Source organism: Xyrauchen texanus, chromosome 31 (genome assembly GCF_025860055.1).
Source record: "Xyrauchen texanus isolate HMW12.3.18 chromosome 31, RBS_HiC_50CHRs, whole genome shotgun sequence".
In the NCBI taxonomy this organism is placed as follows: Eukaryota; Metazoa; Chordata; class Actinopteri; order Cypriniformes; family Catostomidae; genus Xyrauchen; species Xyrauchen texanus.
In genome coordinates this window covers 23,678,455-23,702,642 of record NC_068306.1, presented here as the reverse complement: position 1 = coordinate 23,702,642, position 24,188 = coordinate 23,678,455, and the positions used below count along the sequence as shown (strand labels likewise).

Below are 24,188 nucleotides of genomic sequence, written 5' to 3'. Positions count from 1 at the left end.
GCTGATCTGTAGTGAAGTAAACTCACATTTTTACTCAAGTTGTTCTAAAAAAAAAAGTGTAATGGGTTAAAAACTGTTTAATTGTTTTTCTGCCATCAACTCTATAAGAAAGCATCTATAACATAAGACCAATTAAAAGTGACCAAGTGACATCTCTGGTATCAATTGTGTCATACCAGTGGGATTGTTGAATAATTGGGCAACATTCTAATAATTTACTTCTAAATAGAAATCTGAACATGAATGACTAGTAATGCAAAATAATTTAATAATGCCCCCTTTTTTCTATTTCCAAACTCTTTTATTTTGCTTCACATTTTGTAAGATATCCATAAACCAGTGATGAATGAGTATATTTTAGGGTCTGAAATTTTTTATATATATATATATTTTTTTTAACATTGTTTCTAAAAATGCAAAGCTAAAATGATTGGGGGGGGAAACAAACAAGCTTTAACAAAAGATATTTTATTGCACTGCACAAATTGAGGCATTATTGCCACATTCCAACCATGACGTTTGTGGTTCGTACAAAACATTGTTCCCCCTTACAGTTACCTCAGCATTGTGAGGCTGGGTTAGCTTCTTCGTAAATTCCTTAAGGTGGGTTTCTCTTGGGCTCCCTTGGAATCTAGTTCCTGCATTCCTAAACAATTCCAGTTTTAATGATACTTTTTACATTTGGATGCAAATTTCACTGTTACTATTTCAACTGGCACAGTGACCCAAAAGCTACTATTTTGCCAAATCATTAAAGGGTTGGTTCACACAAAAATGAAAAATCTGTCATCATTTACATGACCCAGATGTGTATGTTTTTCTTTCACCTGCTTAACACAAACACTTGCTTTTTATGAAGCAACAGAGCTGAAATATTCTTCCAAAAATCTTAATTTGTGTTCTGTGGAAAAAAAAAGTCATACACATCTGGGATGCCAGGAGTAAATCATGAGAGAATTTTCATTTTTTTTTGGGTGAACTTTCCCTTTAACTTGTTTATTTTTAGAAGAATATTTCAGCACTGTGGGCCCATGCAATATAATGAATGGGTGCCAAAATTTTGACACTCCAAAAGCAAATAAAGGCAGTAAAAAGCAATCCATATCAATCTCCACTTTTACAGTCCTCTTTTGTTTTTTTTTGCAATTTGTATTATTTTTGCATAACGCCACCTTCTGGTTAGGGAGGAGAATTCATAGTAAAAAATTATTTTAAATATTGATCTGTTTCTTACCCACACCTATCATATTGCTTTAGTAAATATTGATTTAACCTCCAGAGTCTTATGGATTATTTTTATGTTGCATTTATGTGCATTTTTGGAGCTTCAAAATTTTGGTCACCATTGACTTTTTATAAAGACCTACAGAACAGATATTCTTCTAAAAATCTTTGTGTTCAGCAGAAGAAAGTCATACACCTCTGTTATGACATGAGTGTGAGTAAATGATGAGTGAATTTTCATTTTTGGGTGAACTATCTCTCTAAGCATTGTTGGTTTAGTCCTCTGCAAATTTATGAACACTGTTTTCATGACGTCGCTTGCTGAAGAAGTCGGATCGTAGGAGGCGGTAGAAATAAATGAGAATCATTATGTTCATTAGGACCATAGTTACCAGGAAGAGGAAGGCATGCTCTAATGACGAGTAGTTGTTTATGATGTACCAGGTGAGGTAAAACTGTGCTCCAAGCCGGAAGGTTACATAGGTTACCAAAATAAATATTTTATTAATCGAGTAGATCAAGGAACTGTGGGCCACTCTAGCAAGTTTGAGCAATAAACGTGCATGTAGGAATACACTGTTCACCTCCACAAATAATGCCACGACTGCACCTGCCACATAATGATGTGTGAATACAGCATACAGAAAACACCAGATCACCTAGGAAAAGATACAAAGATTAGTTCCAATTTAATCATTTAAAGTATTAGTTCACCCAAAAATGAAAATTCTCTCATCATTTGATTCATTCCAGATGTGTATGACTTTACTTCTGCTCAACACAAATGACTATTTTTAAAAGAACATATTGGGGTGGATGATGGAGGTGAATGAGGCACTAACAAGGGGCAGTTCTGATGGGCGCAGTGTACAGTAAGTATTAAGGCCATTACACAGGGGACATGAAAAACAGTAAAAGTGCCATGAGGCTGCCACTTTCTCTTGAAGTGGAAGAGTTTTGTGCAGTCAAGGCGGTGCTTGCATCATGGTTTCAGGGGTGGCTGTTGCCACAACATGAACTCCATTGTGCCAAGTCGCACACACACACACACACCAACAGCAGACTTGCAATGTCTTTCAGAAAAACATTCTGCACATAGTTAATATCACCTTGTGAAGAAATGCCTGTGTTGTATAATATAGATGCAGTTGGACCAAACAGATTTTAAACTGGGCTCATTGTGTATTTAGCTGTTTATAAAATGTAGCTAGGCCTACAGTTCTTAAAAAGTGCTAAATAATCCATCAGAGATATAATGGGACTAAAAATCAGCCCAGAATCGGGCAATGCTGACACAAAATGGAAATATTAGCTAATAATCCTGCTAACTGGAGAGAAAGAAAAAACTGACTTATGCCTCTAACACACTGACACTGAATACATAAATGCAAAATATTTTAATTAACTGTTTTGTTATAAAACAACATTGTCTCTGATAAATATTCTTTTCAATAATACATATTTATTGAAAGTGCATGCTTATCCAGTTAAATAATTAATGATTTGAAATCAAATCAGACATGACATTTGACATTAGGATTATGTTCCCCTATAGCATAATTATACATCATATTCAGCATTAGCCTACCGGTATATTAAGTAGATTAATATTGCACTATCGCTAAACCTCTGTAATATTCTCTGGCACTCTCAGAGCAGATCACTCACGTGCTTCAAACAGACATTCGATCCGTCCTGCTCCTGGATTCAGCTGAACTCATCATAAAACACTAGGCTGCTTGTGTGCTATGATGTGATTTCCATTATATGCCTGTGTTACGTACCGTTACACCCCTAGAACCTGATGCATTATTTTAAGCATCTTTTAACAATACACAGTCATTTATCATTTGTTATTATTAATAATTTTATTAGAACTGAGAAAAATACTTTATGGTTTTTAACTAGACTTCATGAAACCCATCAAGTACTGTTTACTTTATGATTTATATATCATTTTGCTCTTTATTTTACCTGGCAAACCAACTAACGCACTCAGTTCCTAAGCGCTGTTTTTTTTTTAATTAACATCTCTATGAGATTTTTAAGGGATCATATAACTTGGGAAAGTAATCTTCCATGTTTTCAGCAGTCTGTAATGAACTCAGTACGGTCTTGTATGATTGGTTGTGAATAAAGTCTAAAGTCATTATCTATGACCAACACAGCTGCCGCAGCTGCTCAGAGAATTTTTTTATCTCTCACGGCACCTGGAAAAATTCACCTATGCCTAGACTGCACCAGAGAAAATTGAAGTTGACAGAGGTTTAATATTATTTCCAGTGTGGCACCCCTCCCGCTGATGGTGCCCTAGATGATCACCTAGTTTGCCTATGCCTAGAAATGGACGAAATGGCCCTGTGCTGTCTTGAAGCTTCAACATTTTGGCACCCATTCACTTGCATTGTATGGACCAAAAGAGCTGAGAAATTCTTCTAAAATCTTCATTTGAGTTCAGCAGATTAAACAAAGTCATATACAAAGTAAATTACATTTATGGGTGAACTATTCTTTTAAAGGCACTGTAAATGAAGTTGTCTAATTTAGACTGTTAAATTAGCCACACATCTCTTTCCAAAAACCCACCATCCAAAGACACATGCACACCGAGACTGGTGTAAACAAATGAAGATGGAGAGCATTGTCACAGGTAAGAAAACATATATAAACACGCAACTTGAGATCAGCAAACCCGAACAGTTACACTGATCTTCTACGAGGTGCCTAGGATGTACCATGACGTTAGTTAGCCAGGTTTGGGAGGGTTACTTTTGAAATGTATTCCACTACAGATTACAGAATACATGCTGTTAAATGTAATTTGTAATGTTTTCTGTTGATTACGCAAGATCAGTAATTTATTCTAAATACTTTGGATTACATTTTCAGAACTGGTAGATTTTTTTCACTTGTTTTGACTATAAAGACTCTGCCAGTACAGTAAGACAAAATACACATGTTAAAAATACATTCTCTGAAAAATATAAATGTCTTATGCAGTGTTGTTTCTAAAACAAGATAAATAAAACTGATCTTGTTTTAAGGATTTTTTGATATTTTTACTGGAAAATAATACAAACATTTTCAAGAATACGATTTTTGCCCTAATGTCAAAGGTCTTACTAGAAAAACAAATCATGATCCAACATGATTATCTTGATAAAAAAATATGATCGTTCCTGGTAACGTGTGCATGTAAAATGGCTAGAAATAGCATGTTAGCTAAACTTAAAGCTGACAATTTACACAAGATTTATTTCTATTTATTCTGCCTCAAATTTACTTCAAACTTCTGTAAGTTTAACAACTTCGTAACACTTCATAAGAAAGTGTTTCACCGCTGCTCAAATGCACTTTGGATCTCATCATTTATATGTATATCTGAAAGGACTAAATATTAAATTAAACAAATTACAATAAAATGCAAAGTAATCTCTTCAGTAATTAAAATACTTTTTGAATGTAACTGTATTCTAATTACCAATTATTTAAATTGTTACTAGTGGAATACAATTACTTAACTTTTGTATTTTAAATACGTAATCCCGTTACACGTATTCTGTTACTCCCCAATCCTGTTTACGGGTATGCATTCAGATTCTGCTAATTTGAGTATATAGTGTTGGGTTGTTTAATACTGATCTAACACAAGTCAGTCACATTCCCGGTATACTGATGTAAATATTTGTTATTTTATAAGGCATAAATGAGTTTCATTCAGACAGGATTTGTAGTCAATATTGCACATTGTTCCAACCTGCTAGAATTGCAGATTGAAGTCTTGTCAACAAAGAAAAAAGCAAGAAGGCTTTCTATTTAAAAGTGCACACACTTCACTTCCTAGCCCTGTGTGCTGTGCTAAATGATCAATACATTGATCTGTTGCTCAAGACATGTTACTCTAAATCTCTAGATGTTTAAAGTCTTTCCATAGTGCACAGGTTTCAACAAATATGTGTAGACTGTCTAGGAACTGTCTCTCAACTGAAAGTTTTAAAACATTATTCATGGGCTTATGTGATGTTCTCTATGACAACCAATGCATTGACTTACCAGAACATGGTCAAGTAGAAATTCCCAAGATTCTTTAGCATACCCACTAAAGATAATGTCACCAGCATCCTGAATGAAATACCCTGTTGAAACAATTCAGTGCTGAATTTATTGACCGGCCAAACTCTCTCATATCATCACATGATTTATTTGGAAAGGGATTGAAAAACGAAGGTATTAGTAGTTTTTGCATATTGGAAGAAACTCCATAATTCTTCAGGTGACTGTGAAAGAAATATACCTATATTTGTTTTATTAAATGTTATTGATTCTCCAAAACATCATTCTAAAGACTTGACTCACGATACTGCTAAAACTCTTATCAAGATATCAAGGGTAGGTGAGGGAATATACCACAATACAGTCTTGCATATCTGGTAGAAAGTGCTACTAGAATGATTTAGTACAATTATTTATTTATTTATTTTTTACTTGTGGTGATTTTATCATATTGTGTTGCAATATAATACTGTATATTTTTGCAATGTGTTGCCTACTGGCCAGATGAGACGACGATTAGCAGGTAGGATAGAGGTGTGTAGGTTGAATGGATTTCATGCACCATCACTGGATGCTGTATAACACTGTTGGAGCAGATTCATGCTGTTTACAATGTCAACAATGCAGAGGACCAAAAACCGACAAAAATTGTCTCAATAACTGAGACATTGGAACAGAAGAGAGAAGGAAACAGCCTAAGCTCTTTTCATCGCAAGACAAACATACTGAAATGATGAGGGGTGAAATGATTCATTCAATCGTAATGGCACTAGCAACAGTCTCCTATGGTTCTCTCGATTCATGCCTGTCTAAAACGTTTTTCTTGTTCCTGCACTGAGAGAGAGATATAACTGAAGGTCAAGTGCTACTTATCTATTCAAGGTATTTGTACTTTTTCTTGAAACTCTACAATTATTGTTTCATAATCATAACAGACATATCAAGGTGTTATTTCATAGCGCAATTAATAGGCTATGACTCAAAATGTCATGTTGTGATTTCATAATATCACAAAGTTTGTTTTCGTTTTGCTTTACAATGTGATTCAGATGCTACAACTGCATTTCAATTATTTGCTGCTCTCACACTTTTCAGATTTGTACACAAATGATTTATTAAAACAAAACAGAGCTGGATAAAACTCACCAGGCCACAGCCCAGGTGCCAGTCAGCAGTGAGTGGACAAGAGACACTGAGAGGTTCTTCCATTTCCATGTCTTCCAGGGGTCTGTGTCCACCGTACAGGGCACAGTCTGTAGTAACCTATGAAGGATTCTGAATGCTGCGGAGCAGCAAAGTATATACAGGGCTGGATACTTCTGGACTTCAATTAGCCATGTGTCCATCCTCCACCAGTGTTTCTCTCTATGTCTCTCCCTCTCTCAGACAGTGAGTCTATGTTATATTGTTTACTTGTTGTTCTGAACGTCCTGTGCACTGTTTTACACTCCGTCCAAATGAATTACTTTGATTTCTTGAAAGTTTCCAGTACTTCAATTTCTCTGCGTTTTTTAATTTAACTCTTTGTATCTATTCCCCACCCTCTTTATCTTTCTTCCATGTGCTGGTGCCTATCATAGGTGTGGTAAGCATTCTCAGTACCTGGTTGTTGAACTGTGATTGGATGATTAAGAATAGGTCTGTGGGAATGCTGGTTAGACGGCGCATGCGTCACCTGTATGCTGTGATACAGTTGGCTCTGTTGTGTTAACTGAGTGGCAGTGTTGTATTTGTCTGTGTGTGGATGGATGGTAAGCACAATAGAACAATAGAGATGATTTAAATTCAGTAATTCTGCTTTTCCAAATAAACTAAATGTCCTGCGTTTTGCAGTTGGATCAAATGACTTCATTCACACTGTCACATTGATGTTTGTTTGATCTGGAACAAAAGCATATATACCTTATAACAGAATTCACGTTTATTGGTTAAGTTGCGAGTACAAGGAATTTGACTTTCAATTTGACTCAGCAATTTGTCAATTCACATCAAATTGATTCCAAAGCAGTTTGTATTATTTTGTTTTATAACACAGTTTTAACTGTATCATAGCAATACTGAGCACCATGAGCACTTAGGTTCACTAAAAGAGGCAGATATTTATATATATTAGACCAATATATCGAATGTGTAGAGTTTGCCATCTACTGGTGTTACAACAAACAGCAATATTTATTTTGCTCTGATCAAGTTGTTCTTAAGAAATAAATAGACTTGTTTCCTCATCACAACCATAACAATTGGAAAGTGCAGTGAATGTCATACAAATCCCATATTGTTTACTTTCAGCACTAGTTGGATACCCTTGGTTACACATACAGTACAGATTGTAAAATGGGTAAATTGATAAACTGAGAATAGTATGATGTATTCACTTTAAATTCCTGAACATTCAATAACTCTGAGTAAACTCTTACATTTTATGATTGCAGTGTATTTTATTTTTGGTTTTGTCAATAAGTATTATATTTGAATAAAGGTCAGTGTCAAAATAATCAACCAAAATGTGTTTGAAAAATGTTAGATGTTTTACATAAATTCATGAAATGCAACTTGAACTATTAACTTAGGACTAAATGTATTGTATTGCAAAGTATAAAATAAATGTAATGTATAATAAAATATTCATTTATTTATTTACTTTTAAAAAAAAACATCTTGAAAGGCATGTTAATGCACTAAAAATCATAGACAGTACTTGTGGAGATTGCTGCTGAAGCAAAATATTTTAATAAAACAAACACTGTGATCCATCAAACCTGTGGAGCAGTGATGTAAATGTTTCTGCTTCTCTAATCTATTTTAAGATATTTCTCTGGATTCAAAACACGATGATAAACAAAAACAAAAATGTCATAATTTTAATGAAAAAAACTAAAAATGCTCTAGTAAAAAAAACATTAATTGGTTAACGGGTAGTTACCTTTAAATATACGGTACATTTTTTAAATATATTTAAAAAGACAGTACATGTCATTTTACTTTAAGATTTTGTAAAAATATATATTTTTTTAATGTAGAAAGTATGATTTTCTGTATAATTAACAGTATAAATGTATATTATGTTTAACAAGAGAGTACATGTATTATACAAGTATACATTATTGGTAAAATTACACTGACACTGTTCATTTAATAAATTTTAATGGGAATGGTTATGATCTTGTTTTTAATAAGTTATGTACATTGGGGTGTTCTGTGTTATATTTGATGTAATTGCATTAATGTTTATTACATAATTTTAATTTTACATGTGTTACCCTGATGGTGTTTAGTGTTTGTGTGAGTGACACTGTGCACTCTGTCTCTACATGTTTATTGGACATTGCTCCAGATAGTGACTCTATTGATGAACTTCATGGCATCATGTGCCCCTTTGTAATAACTACGGTGATTAACAAATACATTTTAAAGTGAAAAGCAGATTCTTACAGTTTCAGAAGGTTAATGTATCAACTTTATCATTTTAATAATATAAACAACAGCAATGCACCGTAAAATATACAGGTGTTAAAATTACATCCCGTAAAGCCTGACACGTGGTTACCTTATTTTTTACTGTGAATTTCTGGTAACCACAGCTGCCAGTTTTTTTTACTGTAAATTTAACAGGATTTTTTATTTTTTTTTTTACAGTGAACAAAAGGACAAGATCAACAACAAAACAAAAAGAAAGAAAAAAAGATGGTGGTTTTATAAGGAAATATAGTTATACCCAGTAAAGAGACCAGTATGAACAATGAAGACCAGGAGTCAAAGTTGAGGTTTCAATCAATAGAGAGAGTTTACTGAAGACAAAGGTCTCCACATTTCCAAAGGAAAAAGACAGAAACAGAAAATGAGTTGAGGATCTAACCTGCAACTATCTTAAATTACAGAAACAAAATTATAGGCATATGCACATTAATTGACATCATCTCTTATGAGTATGGAGATCTGATAGGTGAACAGTACAGACAATTCTAGAAATCTTACAAACATGACATTCTTTTTAACTACATGAATGCAATCAAACAAAAGATTATATTTTTAAAACACTAAGTCAAGTTGGTAAGCAGAAATGGGTCAGAATCTTCTCTTTATATAAACTGGCATCCTGTTCCTCTGACTTAGTCACATGATTCTCAAAACTACAAACAATCCCTGCAATGACATAATTAGACAGAACACAACATTTTTCTCTCAAGGTCAAGACACACTCACTGGGACTCAGGCCTTATCCAGATGTATATTTGTTCACCGGGAGCCGTGCTAAATGAGAAAGCTCTGTTAACTGCATTCCTGACATTGTTCTACCTGACACTCAGTCACACCTCAGAGGGCAAATACACAAATTACCTGTAACATTCATAATTATAACATAACCAGAATAAATGCACTTGACTAAAACACTTTAATTAACAATTGTTAGTGAATTTATTCAAGGGCTGAAGAGAAGAGGTGGTAAATCCACCTCTGTTCAAAGCATTGTTTTCTGCAGAAGATTTACATTTTTGCTTAATCACATACTGTAAATGCTGTTTCAAACTTATAAACTCTGTTTTAAATATAAAACTAAGTATTTACAAAAGTTAGCATGTCAAGATTTTATGGTTAAGTGTATTTCATAACACCGCTAATTAAAATGCATCAAACTTGTGCAAAGGAAAAACTAAATTTTCTAGGAACATTTCTGCCCCATTAGGACAGGTAATCAGCAGCAGTCAATACAAATTGCTGCCTTATAATTCAACAGCCTTTAGCAGACGAAATGACAAATTAGGATAGTAAAAAAATGGAGATTCATAATTGAGGCTTGCAATTTCAGACCATATTTTACAAAATGCCAATGAACAGCTGCACTGCTCAGCTGATGATAAAAACTCTGGGGCCTTCTTCTCTCGTGGACGGCAGGCTCTCTATGTTCTCAATGAGGATGTGCTTGTCCTCCCTCTTTGATGGGCTCTCCTGACCAAGTGGCTGACAGAGGTTGCTTCTCAGATCTTCAAAGCTGACATCCAAGTCTTTGAAGAGGTGCAGCATGCTCACCCCTATCACTATCACCAAGAAGCCCCCAACAGTGCCCACCACATCCACACCTGACATGGCTCTCCACTCTTTAAACAGAATTATGGAGGTGCTCAGGACCACGGTAGTGAAGAAGACGTAGTAGATGGGGTAGACCAGGAGCGTATTGAAGGTGTCCAGTGACTTGTTCAGATAGTTGACCTGGATGATGATGGATCCAATTAAGGTTAGCAAAAGGATCCAGGTTAGAGGGTGACAGACCACAGAATGGTCAAAGAAGGCGGTGCGGATTGCAATGCCAAGGCCCTTGACTGAGGACACGGTAAATGCTCCAAGCAAAGAGCAGATAATGATGTAAATTAAGATGTTGGTTTGACCAAAGCGAGGAGAGAAGTGGAAGATGAGGATCATGCAAGCTACAAGCAGGATGCTGGCAAACACCAGAAAACCTTCAGGAGAAGCAGAAAACATGTAAATGCGTCTGCATTTCAAGTGATTATTTATCCAAGACAGTGAAGTCATCGTTCACATTCACTTCATATTTTTTCCATACAATGAAATTAAATGGTGACTGAGACTGAACATTCTGGCTAAAGCTGGCTCAACACAAGCTGATTTTTCCAATGATTTTCAGGTGTTAGGTTCATTAACATAATTACTGGCCAGACAGAGGGAGACAGAGCACACATTAGCACCTCTCAGCTGGAGGTGTTAATCACTTGACTGTCTGGTCTCCCAGCAGAGTTAATGCTTTGAAACACTGAAAATACACCTCCTGCTTGCTTGAAATTATCACTGGCTTTGGGTAGGGCGGGAACATGCCACCAAGGCAGTGACCAATGTGTGCAGTTCAAAGTGTAAAGTGCTGGAGGATGGAAGCGTTGAATAAGATAGCTGCCGAACTCACTGCATATGGTTAGGAACCGTTTAAATATGCAATAACGATTATGAGTACTTAAATGTATCATATTTATACTACTTCTGCATACAACTACTGATTAGGCACAGACTATCCCTTTAAGTCCATTCAAACTTGTTTTCAGTTCAGAATTAGCCTAAATATCGATCACAAAACAGTCTCAATATTAGATACAGTAACTAAAATGTTTATAATACTAACCAGGGTCCAGAAATTTGTATGTCATGTCTCTAAGAGTTGTCACCTCTTCCTCTTCAGGTGCATGTATAACCATAATAGTACTTCCCAGTATGCTGAGCATACAGCCAAGTTTTCCCAGGAGGTTCATCATTTCTCCAAACAAGTGAGAGGTCAGCACTGCACTGAAATAAACAATCATTAACATTAGTAACTTTCCATTTAGTTTTAATGAATACCCCAAACATAACACAAAAGTCTATTTCTAGAACCCAAGTGGCATTCTTATACAGTACAGTTGAAGTCAGAAATTTACATACACCTTAGCCAAATACATTTAAACTTAAGTTGCTGGAACTTTGGCCCATTTCTCCAGACAGGACTGGTGTGAGTCAGGTTTGTAGGCCTTCTTGCTCGCTCACACTTTTTCAGTTCTGCCCACAAATATTTTATCAGATTGAGTTCAGTGCTTTGTGATCACCACTCCAATACCTTGACTTTGTTGCCCTTATACCATTTTGCCACAACTTTGGAGGCATGCTTGGGGGCATTGTCCATTTGGAAGACCAATTTTCGACAAGCTTTAACTTCCTGGCTGATGTTGCTTCAATATATAATTTTCCTTCCACATGATTTGTGAAGTGCACCAGTCCCTCCAGCAGCAAAGCAGCCCCACAACATGATGCTGCCACCTCCACGCATCACAGTTGGGATGGTGTTCTTAGGCTTGCAAGCCTCACCTTTTTTCCTCCAAATATAACGACGGTCATTATGGCCAAACAGTTAGATTTTTGTTTCATCAGACCAGAGGAAAACTTTTCACCAAAAAGTAAGATCTCTTTCCCTATGTGCACTTGCAAACTGTAGTCTGGCATTTTTTTAATGGCGGTTTTGGAGTAATGACTTCCTTGCTGAGCAGCCTTTCAGGTTATGTCGATATAGGACTCGTTTTACTGTGGATATAGATACTTGTCTACCTGATTCCTCTAGCATCTTCACAAGGTGCTTTGCTGTTGTTCTAGGATTGATTTGGACATTTGCATCAAACTACACTCATCTCTAGAAGACAGAATGCATCTTCTTCCTGAGCAGAATGATGGCTATGTGTTCCCATGGTGTTTATACTTGTGTACTATTGTTTGCACAGCTGAACGTGGTAAATTCAGGCCTTTGGAAATTGCTCAAGCAAAGAGGCACTGAGTTTGAAAGTAGGCCTTAAAATACATCCACAGGTACACCTCCAAATGACTCCAATTAGCCTATCAGAAACTAATTTGCTAATTGCCTAATGACTTGACATCATTTTCTGGAATTTTTCAAGCTGCTTAAAGGCAAAGTTAGTGTATGTAAACTTCTGACCCACTGAAATTGTGATATAGTCAATTAAAAGTGAAACAATCTGTCTGTTAACAATTGTTGGAAAAATTACCTGTGTCATACACAATGAAACATGTCCTAAACAACTTGCCAAAATTATATTTTGCTAATATGAAATCTGTGGAGTGGTTGAAAAATTAGTTTTAATGACTTCAACCTAAGTGTATGTAAACTTCTAACTTCAAATGTATATAACATCCTACTGAGAGAAGGACAGCTGACATGAATGTTTGTGTAAACTATGATTTTATGACTTGAGTACTTCCTGGGTGGGGATCAGTGTGTAGGATAGCACGATGTATATGGCTGTTTGACTTTTTCTCTTGAATTGATCTATTGACATATTCTTTGAACAACCTGCCAGGGAAACTTCATCATCTGGGCCTCTAATAGACTATGCAAATATATGTATATATACACTGTGTACTATGATTAAACAGAATAGGAGATTCAGCAACTATTGCCACATCCACACTAATCTGTTTTCGTTTGAAAACGTTTTATGTCACAATAATGTTTTATGTTTTTATGCTGCTGTTTTCACACTTTTCTGGGAAATTATCTTACTAATGGTTTACATATAGCTGCCTCTAATAAGCTGGGATAAGAGCAATTATTTTAACATCAAATAAATGACAAACTTCAGCTTTAATTATTCAAGCTCACAAGAATATGTTTGCCTCATTCTTAATTTCTGGATAGGAAAATGGTGGTGCCATTACCTGATAAGAACACTAAGAGCACCTAATGGTGTCACCACTGTGGCTGGAGCAAACATGTATGCTGCGAAGTTTGCTGCCTCACCTCCACCCACTGAGCAAATAAAAAATGAGAATGTTACATGTGTCTGTCAGAGTCAACATACCAAGGTGATTTACAGTTGCATTGCACTTACTGGTCAAAAGGCCACCCCACCATAGCCAGTCCTTGAGGTACCCATGGCCTCCCTCAGCTAAACAAAGCATTTTCAGACATTTAGTTTAGTGAGACAAAGCCCTCAGTATAAGCTAGGCAGAAAATAGGTGGAACTGGTTTCAACCACTGATATATATATGTATATAAATATAGAATTGGATTGCTCATGACGTCATAACAGTGATGCCACTTTGCCACCATATTGTAGTGCCCAAACATTCCAATGTCACTATTGACTATTTATTGTGAACATTGAAGTGTTTATTCCGAGCTACTTGTTTTATGTTTTCCTCAAAAGTGCCTTGTTCTCACACAGTCACTTGAATAAGAGCACGTGCTCTCTCTCCCTCTATCGCATGCACAGCGGACACTCAGAGAGAGAAACAGGCAAAGCAAAGTTGGTTAAGATTAAACTGATAGACTAGGTTTAAATGGCAAACGGACACATATTTATGACATGTATCCATGTATGACTACAGAGAGAACTTCAATAAGAAAACAAGCAAATCCGGGCATTTAAGGCGATTTTGAAATCCCGATGTGACTTTTTTAAAGTCCCTTTCTGAGGTAAGGACATATTATCATGCTAAACAAGCAGATATTACAGATTTTCCTAATTACATTAGAACTTGTGGTCAGTTTTGCCACTTCCTTTAGTGATCGTTGTGCTGCACTGCTAGACTGAAGGCAGGTGAATGATCTGACATCGCGATCGGCAAATATCTTCTCCCTTGTAATGAATATTATCCAGAACGAGAAAATTACAAATTAAACATGATTGTCACTAGAGGGTGAAATGCGACTATCGTATCGCAGGTCTGAGACAGTGAAACAGGGATGTTTTCACCTGTCAGTCATTGATGGTTTATGACAGTTTGGGAATACCAAGATGGCCGCTCAAACACTTCTGGTGGCTTCACCTCCTGCAGGCAGTTTAATGTCGTGTCAGTGATCCAGTTCTATCCACAGTTTTCCTGCGAAACCACTGGGCAGCGCCATGATGATTCTAATTACCTGTTTTCTGTTTCTTGACTCGAGACGCACTTTAAAATCAGACCATCGCTTCATGTCATCTCCACACTCAGATGAGGCACTGCCTATAAAAGACTCTGTGACGTATCAACATGTTTTTTGACAATTTTCACAACTGTAATACCTTGAACAATACATTAGCGGCTAAGAATATACACTGAAAACACTGGAGACTGGAAATTGAAAACAGTCGATCGTGGAACACTTCCGCGTTCAGGAAAGAGGTGTGTGTGTGTATATATACAGTGGGTACGGAAAGTATTCAGACCCCCTTAAATTTTTCACTCTTTGTTATATTGCAGCCATTTGCTAAAATCATTTAAGTTCATTTTTTTTCCTCATTATTGTACACACAGCACCCCATATTGACAGAAAAACACAGAATTGTTGACATTTTTGCACATTTATTAAAAAAGAAAAACTGAAATATCACATGGTCCTAAGTATTCAGACCCTTTGCTGTGACACTCATATATTTAACTCAGGTGCTGTCCATTTCTTCTGATCATCCTTGAGATGGTTCTACATCTTCAATTGAGTCCAGCTGTGTTTGATTATACTGATTGGACTTGATTAGGAAAGCCACACACCTGTCTATATAAGACCTTACAGCTCACAGTGCATGTCAGAGCAAATGATAATCATGAGGTCAAAGGAACTGCCTGAAGAGCTCAGAGACAGAATTGTGGCAAGGCACAGATCTGGCCAAGGTTACAAAAAAATTTCTGCTGCCCTTAAGGTTCATAAGAGCACAGTGGCCTCCATAATCCTTAAATGGAAGACGTTTGGGACGACCAGAACCCTTCCTAGAGCTGGCCGTCCGGCCAAACTGAGCTATCGGGGGAGAAGATGCCTTGGTGAGAGAGGTAAAGAAGAACCCAAAGATCACTGTGGCTGAGCTCCAGAGATGCAGTTGGGAGATGGGAGAAAGTTGTAGTAAGTCAACCATCACTGCAGCCATCCACCAGTAGGGGCTTTATGGCAGAGTGGCCCGACGGAAGCCGCTCCTCAGTGCAAGACACATGAAAGCCTGCATGGAGTTTGCTAAAAAACACCTGAAGGACTCCAAGATGGTGATAAATAAGATTCTCTGGTCTGATGAGACCAAGATAGAACTTTTTGGCCTTAATTCTAAGCGGTATGTGTGGAGAAAACCAGGCACTGCTCATCACCTGTCCAATACAGTCTCAACAGTGAAGCATGGTGGTGGCAGCATCATGCTGTGGGGGTGTTTTTCAGCTGCAGGGACAGGACGACTGGTTGCAATCGAGGGAAAGATGAATGCGGCCAAGTACAGGGACATCCTGGACGAAAACCTTTTCCAGAGTGCTCTGGACCTCAGACTGGGCCGAAGGTTCACCTTCCAACAAGACAATGACCATAAGCACACCGCTAAAATAACGAAGGAGTGGCTTCACAACAACTCCGTGACTGTTCTTGAATGGCCCAGCCAGAGCCCTGACTTAAACCCAATTGAGCATCTCTGGAGAGACCTGAAAATGGCTGTCCACCAACGTTTACCATCCAACCTGAAAGAACTGGAGAGGATCTGCAAGGAGTAATGGCAGAGGATACCCAAAACCAGAAAAACTTGTTGCATCTTTCCCAAAAAGACTCATGGCTGTATTAGATCAAAAGGGTGCTTCTACTAAATACTGAACAAAGGGTCTGAATACTTAGGACCATGTGATATTTCAGTTTTTCTTTTTTAAAAATGTCAACAATTCTGTGTTTTTCTGTCAATATGTGGTGCTGTGTGTACAATAATGAGGAAAAAAAATTAACTTAAATGATTTTAGCAAATGGCTGCAATATAACAAAGAGTGAAAAATTTAAGGGGTCTGAATACTTTCCATACCCACTGTATATATATATATATATATATATATATATATATATATATATATATATATATATATATATATATACAGTGGGTATATACAGTGAGGAAAATAAGTATTTGAACACCCTGCTATTTTGCAAGTTCTCCCACTTAGAAAACATGGAGGGGTCTAAAATTGTCATCGTAGGTGCATGTCCACTGTGAGAGACATAATCTAAAAAAAAATCCAGAAATCACAATGTATGATTTTTTAACTATTTATTTGTATGATACAGCTGCAAATAAGTATTTGAACACCTGTCTATCAGCTAGAATTCTGACCCTCAAAGACCTGTTAGTCTGCCTTTAAAATGTCCACCTCCACTCCATTTATTATCCTAAATTAGATGCACCTATTTGAGGTCATTAGGTGCATAAAGACACCTGTCCACCCCATACAATCAGTAAGAATCCAACTACTAACATGACCAAGACCAAAGAGCTGTCCAAAGACACTAGAGACAAAATTGTACACCTCCACAAGGCTGGAAAGGGCTACGGGGAAATTGCCAAGCAGCTTGGTGAAAAAAGGTCCACTGTTGGAGCAATCATTAGAAAATGGAAGAAGCTAAACATGACTGTCAATCTCCCTCGGACTGGGGCTCCATGCAAGATCTCACCTCGTGTGGTCTCAATGATCATAAGAAAGGTGAGAAATCAGCCCAGAACTACAGGGGAGGAGCTGGTCAATGACCTGAAAAGAGCTGGGACCACCGTTTCCAAGGTTACTGTTGGTAATACACTAAGACATCATGGTTTGAAATCATGCATGGCACGGAAGGTTCCCCTGCTTAAACCAGCACATGTCAAGGCCCGTCTTAAGTCATGGGAGAAAGTCATGTGGTCAGATGAGACCAAAATAGAACTTTTTGGTCATAATTCCACTAACCGTGTTTGGAGGAAGAAGAATGATGAGTACCATCCCAAGAACACCATCCCTACTGTGAAGCATGGGGGTGGTAGCATCATGCTTTGGGGGTGTTTTTCTGCACATGGGACAGGGCGACTGCACTGTATTAAGGAGAGGATGACCGGGGCCATGTATTGCGAGATTTTGGGGAACAACCTCCTTCCCTCAGTTAGAGCATTGAAGATGGGTCGAGGCTGGGTCTTCCAACATGACAATGACCCGAAGCACACAGCCAGGATAACCAAGGAGTGGCTCTGTAAGAAGCATATCAAGGTTCTGGCGTGGCCTAGCCAGTCTCCAGACCTATACCCAATAGAGAATCTTTGGAGGGAGCTCAAACTCCGTGTTTCTCAGCAACAGCCCAGAAACCTGACTGATCTAGAGAAGATCTGTGTGGAGGAGTGGGCCAAAATCCCTCCTGCAGTGTGTGCAAACCTGGTGAAAAACTACAGGAAACGTTTGACCTCTGTAATTGCAAACAAAGGCTACTGTACCAAATATTAACATTGATTTTCTCAGGTGTTCAAATACTTATTTGCAGCTGTATCATACAAATAAATAGTTAAAAATCATACATTGTGATTTCTGGATTTTTTTTTTAGATTATGTCTCTCACAGTGGACATGCACCTACGATGACAATTTCAGACCCCTCCATGATTTCTAAGTGGGAGAACTTGCAAAATAGCAGGGTGTTCAAATACTTATTTTCCTCACTGTACATATACAGTGGGTATATACATATATATCAGTTTCAACCAATTTCACAATTGATGTTCAGTCAAATAACAAACTCAGTCAAGTATAGTAAAAAGTATTTTTGTCTTTTTTCCCCCCAACAATAAAATATCTAAAAATCATTAAAAAGACAACTAATTTATTTTGAATTAAGTTAATTTTACTTACCATATTGGGTAGTTTATTTTTTGTTTTGTGTTAAGCATATACCTCAATAAATCTTGTTAGATTTATTCTTAAAACATGAAAAAAATAAAACTATTTGCCAATAGGATAACATAAATTAATTAAAGATAAACTCTATGAAATCAAACATCTTAAGCAATTTTGCTTCTCAAACATATCTTGTCTCTTGAGGATGTTTGGATATTTTTACTGGAAAACAAGACTAATGGTTCAAACAATGGTTTTTACAGAGAATAATTATCATTAAATCTAAATATGTGACTGGTCACATTAACTTTCAAAATTTCAAGCATCAACATTAGATAAGCATTATTCTGTCAGAATCTGATTCCGTCTGTAAAGAGAAACTAAAGTCCCTTTGTGACAAAAATGTCCCTATTCTATTATGTAAATACTTATGTAAATGACCTGACCTGCCCTCGTCTCCCCGGTCTTGGCCAGACGCAGCAGTGCCTTCTTTTTTAGAATAACACTTCCTCCTATCAAGAAAGCTGAGAGTATGGCCAGCATTAAGCCAGTCCAGAAATTGTAGTTGCTCCATTTGTCGATGTATGGGGCTGCTTTGTTGACTGTAGAGTTAACATTGGAGTGGTCTTTGCTAAAAGATGCGTTGCCAAAACCTGTGTCAAATATACAAACAGAGGTGGACGTGGGACAGAAAATTCGTATTACTGATCCTGTGCAAAAGAAGAAAGAAACAGTTGTTATGTGAACTTACAATAATATTAATCTAATAATAGCACATATTACAAACACACTCTTTGTTAATTTTAATTTTAATCGTTATACAGACTGTTTACATGAAACCAGTCAACATGCTGTTAGCTAATAGCATGAAACCCTTTGCAGAGATTCCAATAGTGCATTTCTTTTCAGCTTTGAAATTCTAGTGCCATCAATATACAAAACAAAAGAATAGGCTATATGTGTTTATTAGACTTTGATCTAATAAATAATTTCAAGGGCATAGATTTGGTTTGAAAGTTGGTAGCAATGTTGGAGAAATTATTAATTTCAAAGTCTGGGCATAAAATAGTACAAGTAGTAACACTATACCATACAATAGTGCGTTAATTCTTAATCATGTTTTTCATAGCAATGGTTGATCTTAGAAACTTGTCACTTGTTGCGCCAGTACGTGTTACGTAATACATTCTTTATTTGATTAAAAAAAAAAAAAAGTCTTCGCCGCATCAAATGGCAACGGCTTTAAACTTTGATTCCATTATTTCTGTGATTATTTGAATGTTGGTAACTTAAAAATATATTGTAATGTTAAAAAGACTGTTGAGCAGCTGTTTCATTATTACAACCGATTCAGCCCCTCTCTGCTGGTAAACAAGCAACGCAAATGCAGATTACACACACACACCGGTTTGATCACACGTCTCAGGGACGTGATCAAACTGATCTGGGCGTCGTTTCCCAAAAGTACTGCCAGATTAAATTGACCATAGAGACCATTGGTGCCAATGGTTTCTACGATCTACTTAGGGCATACAATGCTTTTGAGAAACAAAGCCCAGATCATGAATGCGAAGTTACCGCCACCATGCATTTGAATTGTAAAAAATTAAACAAGTTCAATATTCAATTTTTCAGTGATAGGCCTACTGTAAATGTTAAGATCAAGCATTTAGGTTAAACTAAAACTAAAGTGTCCTTAACCCGTGTGTATTTTGCAGAAGCAGTGAGATGTGCCTTAAGGTGTTTAATAAGGTTGCCCTTTGGCTTGAAATCTCTGTTGACATTTACGGCAGATGTGTTTTCCCAGTCTCATCAGGCAAAACCCCAAATAATTCAAAATCTTGTTATGTGAATTGTGTTTTATAAAAAGCTTCTCACTCTTCAAAGTTTATCCATTAGGAGACATGGCCACCAAATTAACACACTGGGATTCAGACATGTGTGTTCGAAGCATGAGAAAACCACAAATTGAAAATGAACAATACTATATAAGGGGCAAATTCTAAACAGCATTTTGCACTCTTACAGGGCACAGGGGTGAAGGGGACGCCACTCAAAAATACTATATTATAAATATGATTCAAATGTAGGTTTTAGAAAGCAAATGAAATTATATTTACTACTGCACATACAACATAACTTATGGTACTTCCAAATTAATTATTAATAAAAAAAAATACTGTGGCACTGACAGTATTTTAAAGCTGTAGAATTGAGATACTACCGAAGCACCGGTATACTGTGCAACTCCACTAAGGACCTTTAATAGTTATTCAAATTAATCACCGTTTTTATTGCGTGTTCAAGACAGTCTGCTAATTGAAAATACATGGCAAGAAATCCCCTGTTGAAGCCCACCTGCAACAAGGTTAGCCATGTGTTGTTTATTTTGACCAACAGAGGGGGCTGCTCGCTATAGCAGCTTTAAGTCATTTGTCTTCCTTTAATGATTACTAGTTTGCAGGGGCGGTACTAGGGTCAGTGGGCATTCAGGGCTTAGCACAGACATCTGTGGATATGGGGCCATACTTTGATGAAATATCAGAATATAATACACTTTATAATAAAAACCTCACTAATTTTTGTCTCAGATACACTTGAAGATCAGAAATTGCATGCTTTTAACATCTATACTTTAAAATGTGACTATTTTGTCCCTTTCGGCTTTCCGTAGTTTGATACACATCATGTATGACTGTATACAGTTTTCATTGATTCGTTGGGTGCTTAAGTTAATTTACAAGAAAGCAGGTTGTTAACAGGCTAAATATGCACCAGAGATTAAAATAATAGCTAGATCGCATAAAGTTTGCAATGTTTATTGTATCGTGTCTTAATAAAGAGTTTTGCTTAACACGCAAATGTCCTGGCTCGTGACTTTCAAGTTAGCAAATTCTTCAAATACATATATATATATATATATATATATATATATATATACTTGTTTTCAGGATTATACATCAAAATATTTGGTACTTACTGCATCTGAATTGACCAACTCAACAAAGTTTTCAAGACACACTGCCGCAATCACGTGCCGCAAGCTCTCTTATGTGCTACATGAGAGCTGGGAAGCAGCTGCTGACAAGACAGCTAGAAGGTACTGAATTGAGTCTGTGTTTGGTGTTGTCAATACCATAGAAAGACAGGAATCATTCATTTATATACAGTATATTACCCTAACTTTAAAATGTAATGTTAAAATAATAAAATATAATTTGTTTTCATAACAACTTGATACTCAAGCACTGGCACTTATGACGTCACAAAAAAGATGATCAAAACATTCAGGGCTATACGGAAAACATTCATGGCTTAAGACCTGGTAGCTCAGACCTGGAGCCGCCCATGCTTGTTTGCCAGGTTTGCCATTAAGAGCTGGACCAGGCAGCAAACGCAATTAAAAAGAATCATTATCATCGTTAACAGCTTCGAGGTGAGGCACATAGCTATGTTATTAATCAGTTATATTGTTAGGTATTATATAAAATGAATGCATTTTAAAATAAGAACACAACATTTATAACATGGAAAAATAAATGAAATATATAATAAAGTATCTGCAAAGAACAACAATAAATGCAAGTCAGCACATTACAGCATAGTGCATTACATTGTGCTTTGCTGGGAAGGAATTGACTGAAAAGAGAAGTAAAAATTAAATAAAAATAAAAGTTATAATTAAGAAAAACAGGTCAATGAGATAACTGATAGAAACAGTTTGGTGAAATAGATTAATAATAATAATTATACAGTATTGAATATATTTGTGTTGCTGATATATTCTAATGCTGAGGGAAATGCTAGTCATGTGAGCTCATTTCTCTTGAAATTCCTCTGCCAGTTTGCCAGCAAGCAAGTAAGCAGCCAACTGTCTTACCTTTAGGAAAGTGCCAGGAAAAGGTGAAGGAGAAGAGGTGAAGAGAAGGAAGTTTTGAAGAGACTAAGAGTGATGCAAAGAGTGTGAACAAGGGGCAAGGGACCCTGTGCTTTGGAGTCAGCTGCAATAGTTCCTATATTCAACCTTTGTTTATATATGTTTCATTCACTTTTATGCCACAATGTCATCTACTGTATACAGAGCAGAAAAGAATGAGCTCATGTAACAGAAGACAATTAAAAATGATCAACTTTACCTGCGTATCGGAATGTCATTGAGACATATTCAACCGAGTATGATAGTTCATCACATTACTACATTCACCATGGTCAAAATAGATAACGTCCATATTGTCCCCCTTTTTTTAAATCCTAGATAAGTAACGTGACAAACTTACCACTGTACTAGAAATGTCCCAGTTTTTCATTTCAGAAATCTGGTCACAAGTATCCAAGTATCACCCAAACAAAACCAGCTCTCAGCTCTGATATTAGACATGCATACACGAGCCAACAATCTTGTAATATCGACGTTCATGAGAAAAGATAACAAACAGGCTTACCATTTACACATATCATTGTATTTCCCACTTTCCCAAACGGCTTCCTAGAACTTGTCGAAATGAATCAATTTAAAAACAAAAGAAAATGAATCTACGAAATAAACATTTGCTCCTTGGTTCAGTTGCAGCCATCAGAATAAACCTTTCACATCAGTGCCATCCGCGCGCGTAACTTCACACTGTTAGTGAGCTCCACAGTGGCGAGAGATAGCTACCTGTTAAGCGCGTGCACGAGAACAAGTTCACGCGCAAAGCAGGTATCTACTGCCACGCCCGAGTGCAAAAGTGCTCTCAATTGACACAGCATGCGGAATAACAAGCGAGTCGTTGTCAGGAGGGATAGTGACCTTTTCTGTAACACAATAGACAGAACTCAAACAAACTTAAAACTTCCTATTGATACATGCCATTTATATTATTATTAATTTAGGGAGAGGAAGTTGTGGTTTTTTTAAAAACAAAAACGAAAAAAAAAACAATAATAAAAAAAAAAATAATGAAAACCAACCAAACAAACTTGTTTTAGTCATAAGCTGCCTTAAAAACAACAGAATTTGAACAACAAAACTGCAATAAAATTACAATATTAACTAATATTGTAGGATAAGTGATACATGTTAATTAGATATAAATTATGAAATATATGCAGCTTGCGTGCGATATATGCTGGCCAGTTGTTATTGTTGTTGTTTTTATTTATTTTTTCTATCTTTAATTTTCGATAGCCCCATTCAAACATGCAGGGGTAGACTGGGACTAAAAGGTGGCCCTGGAATTTCTGGCCAAGAGCGACTCACCAAACCCAAACCCAACACATCACACCAGCACATTGATTTCATTTTCTGGCTCAATTTAAAATTGTGTTGAAAAAAAGACATGTGTACTGATAGCTAGTCATGACAAAAGGCCCCACCAGTGCAAAAATTGTCATAATATTTTATACATATAAAACCACTGTAAATGAGTGGGTTTTTTCAGAGACACTAAAAATAAGTACTTTATAGATCAGACAAATAACATGTATGACAACTTGTTTTTCCAACACACAGATGTTAGGTTAAAATGTACATGTACGTACAAGGGAAAGTGTGTGTTTTAGGTGCTGTGAAGTCAACATTTTGTTACATCAACAAGTTTTTAAAGATCTTAATCACCTTTTAACTTTTTTGTGCAAATACACTATTGTCTTAGTTAATATGGGGTTGTTGAAACAACAAATATAATAATAATATATTATACTGTATATGTATATGTATTTATAGCTATACAAAATCATAAAATGTGGTTTAAAATATTTTGATGAAGAAAGTGTCTCACAGCAGGACACTGATGACAATGCTTAAAATTGCATGTTAATTAC

General features: G+C 36.4%; 2 protein-coding genes across 2 annotated transcripts; both read right to left on the bottom strand.

The window, feature by feature from the left end:
• Positions 1 to 1,499: 1,499 nt before the first annotated feature.
• LOC127625535 (TLC domain-containing protein 1-like) lies at positions 1,500 to 6,623 on the bottom strand. The gene is made up of 4 exons (XM_052100852.1): positions 6,424 to 6,623; positions 5,779 to 5,861; positions 5,278 to 5,360; positions 1,500 to 1,883 (listed from the first exon to the last, which is right to left on the bottom strand). The coding sequence occupies exons 1-4, from the start codon at positions 6,621 to 6,623 to the stop codon at positions 1,500 to 1,502; spliced, it is 750 nt and encodes a 249-aa protein (XP_051956812.1).
• Positions 6,624 to 9,043: 2,420 nt separating this feature from the next.
• LOC127625214 (magnesium transporter NIPA4-like) lies at positions 9,044 to 23,015 on the bottom strand. Its single transcript, XM_052100355.1, has 6 exons — positions 22,829 to 23,015; positions 18,833 to 19,039; positions 13,653 to 13,709; positions 13,480 to 13,570; positions 11,405 to 11,565; positions 9,044 to 10,733 (listed from the first exon to the last, which is right to left on the bottom strand). Exons 1-6 carry the CDS (start codon positions 22,842 to 22,844, stop codon positions 10,123 to 10,125), a joined length of 1,143 nt encoding a protein of 380 aa, XP_051956315.1. The 5' UTR covers positions 22,845 to 23,015; the 3' UTR covers positions 9,044 to 10,122.
• Positions 23,016 to 24,188: the final 1,173 nt, after the last annotated feature.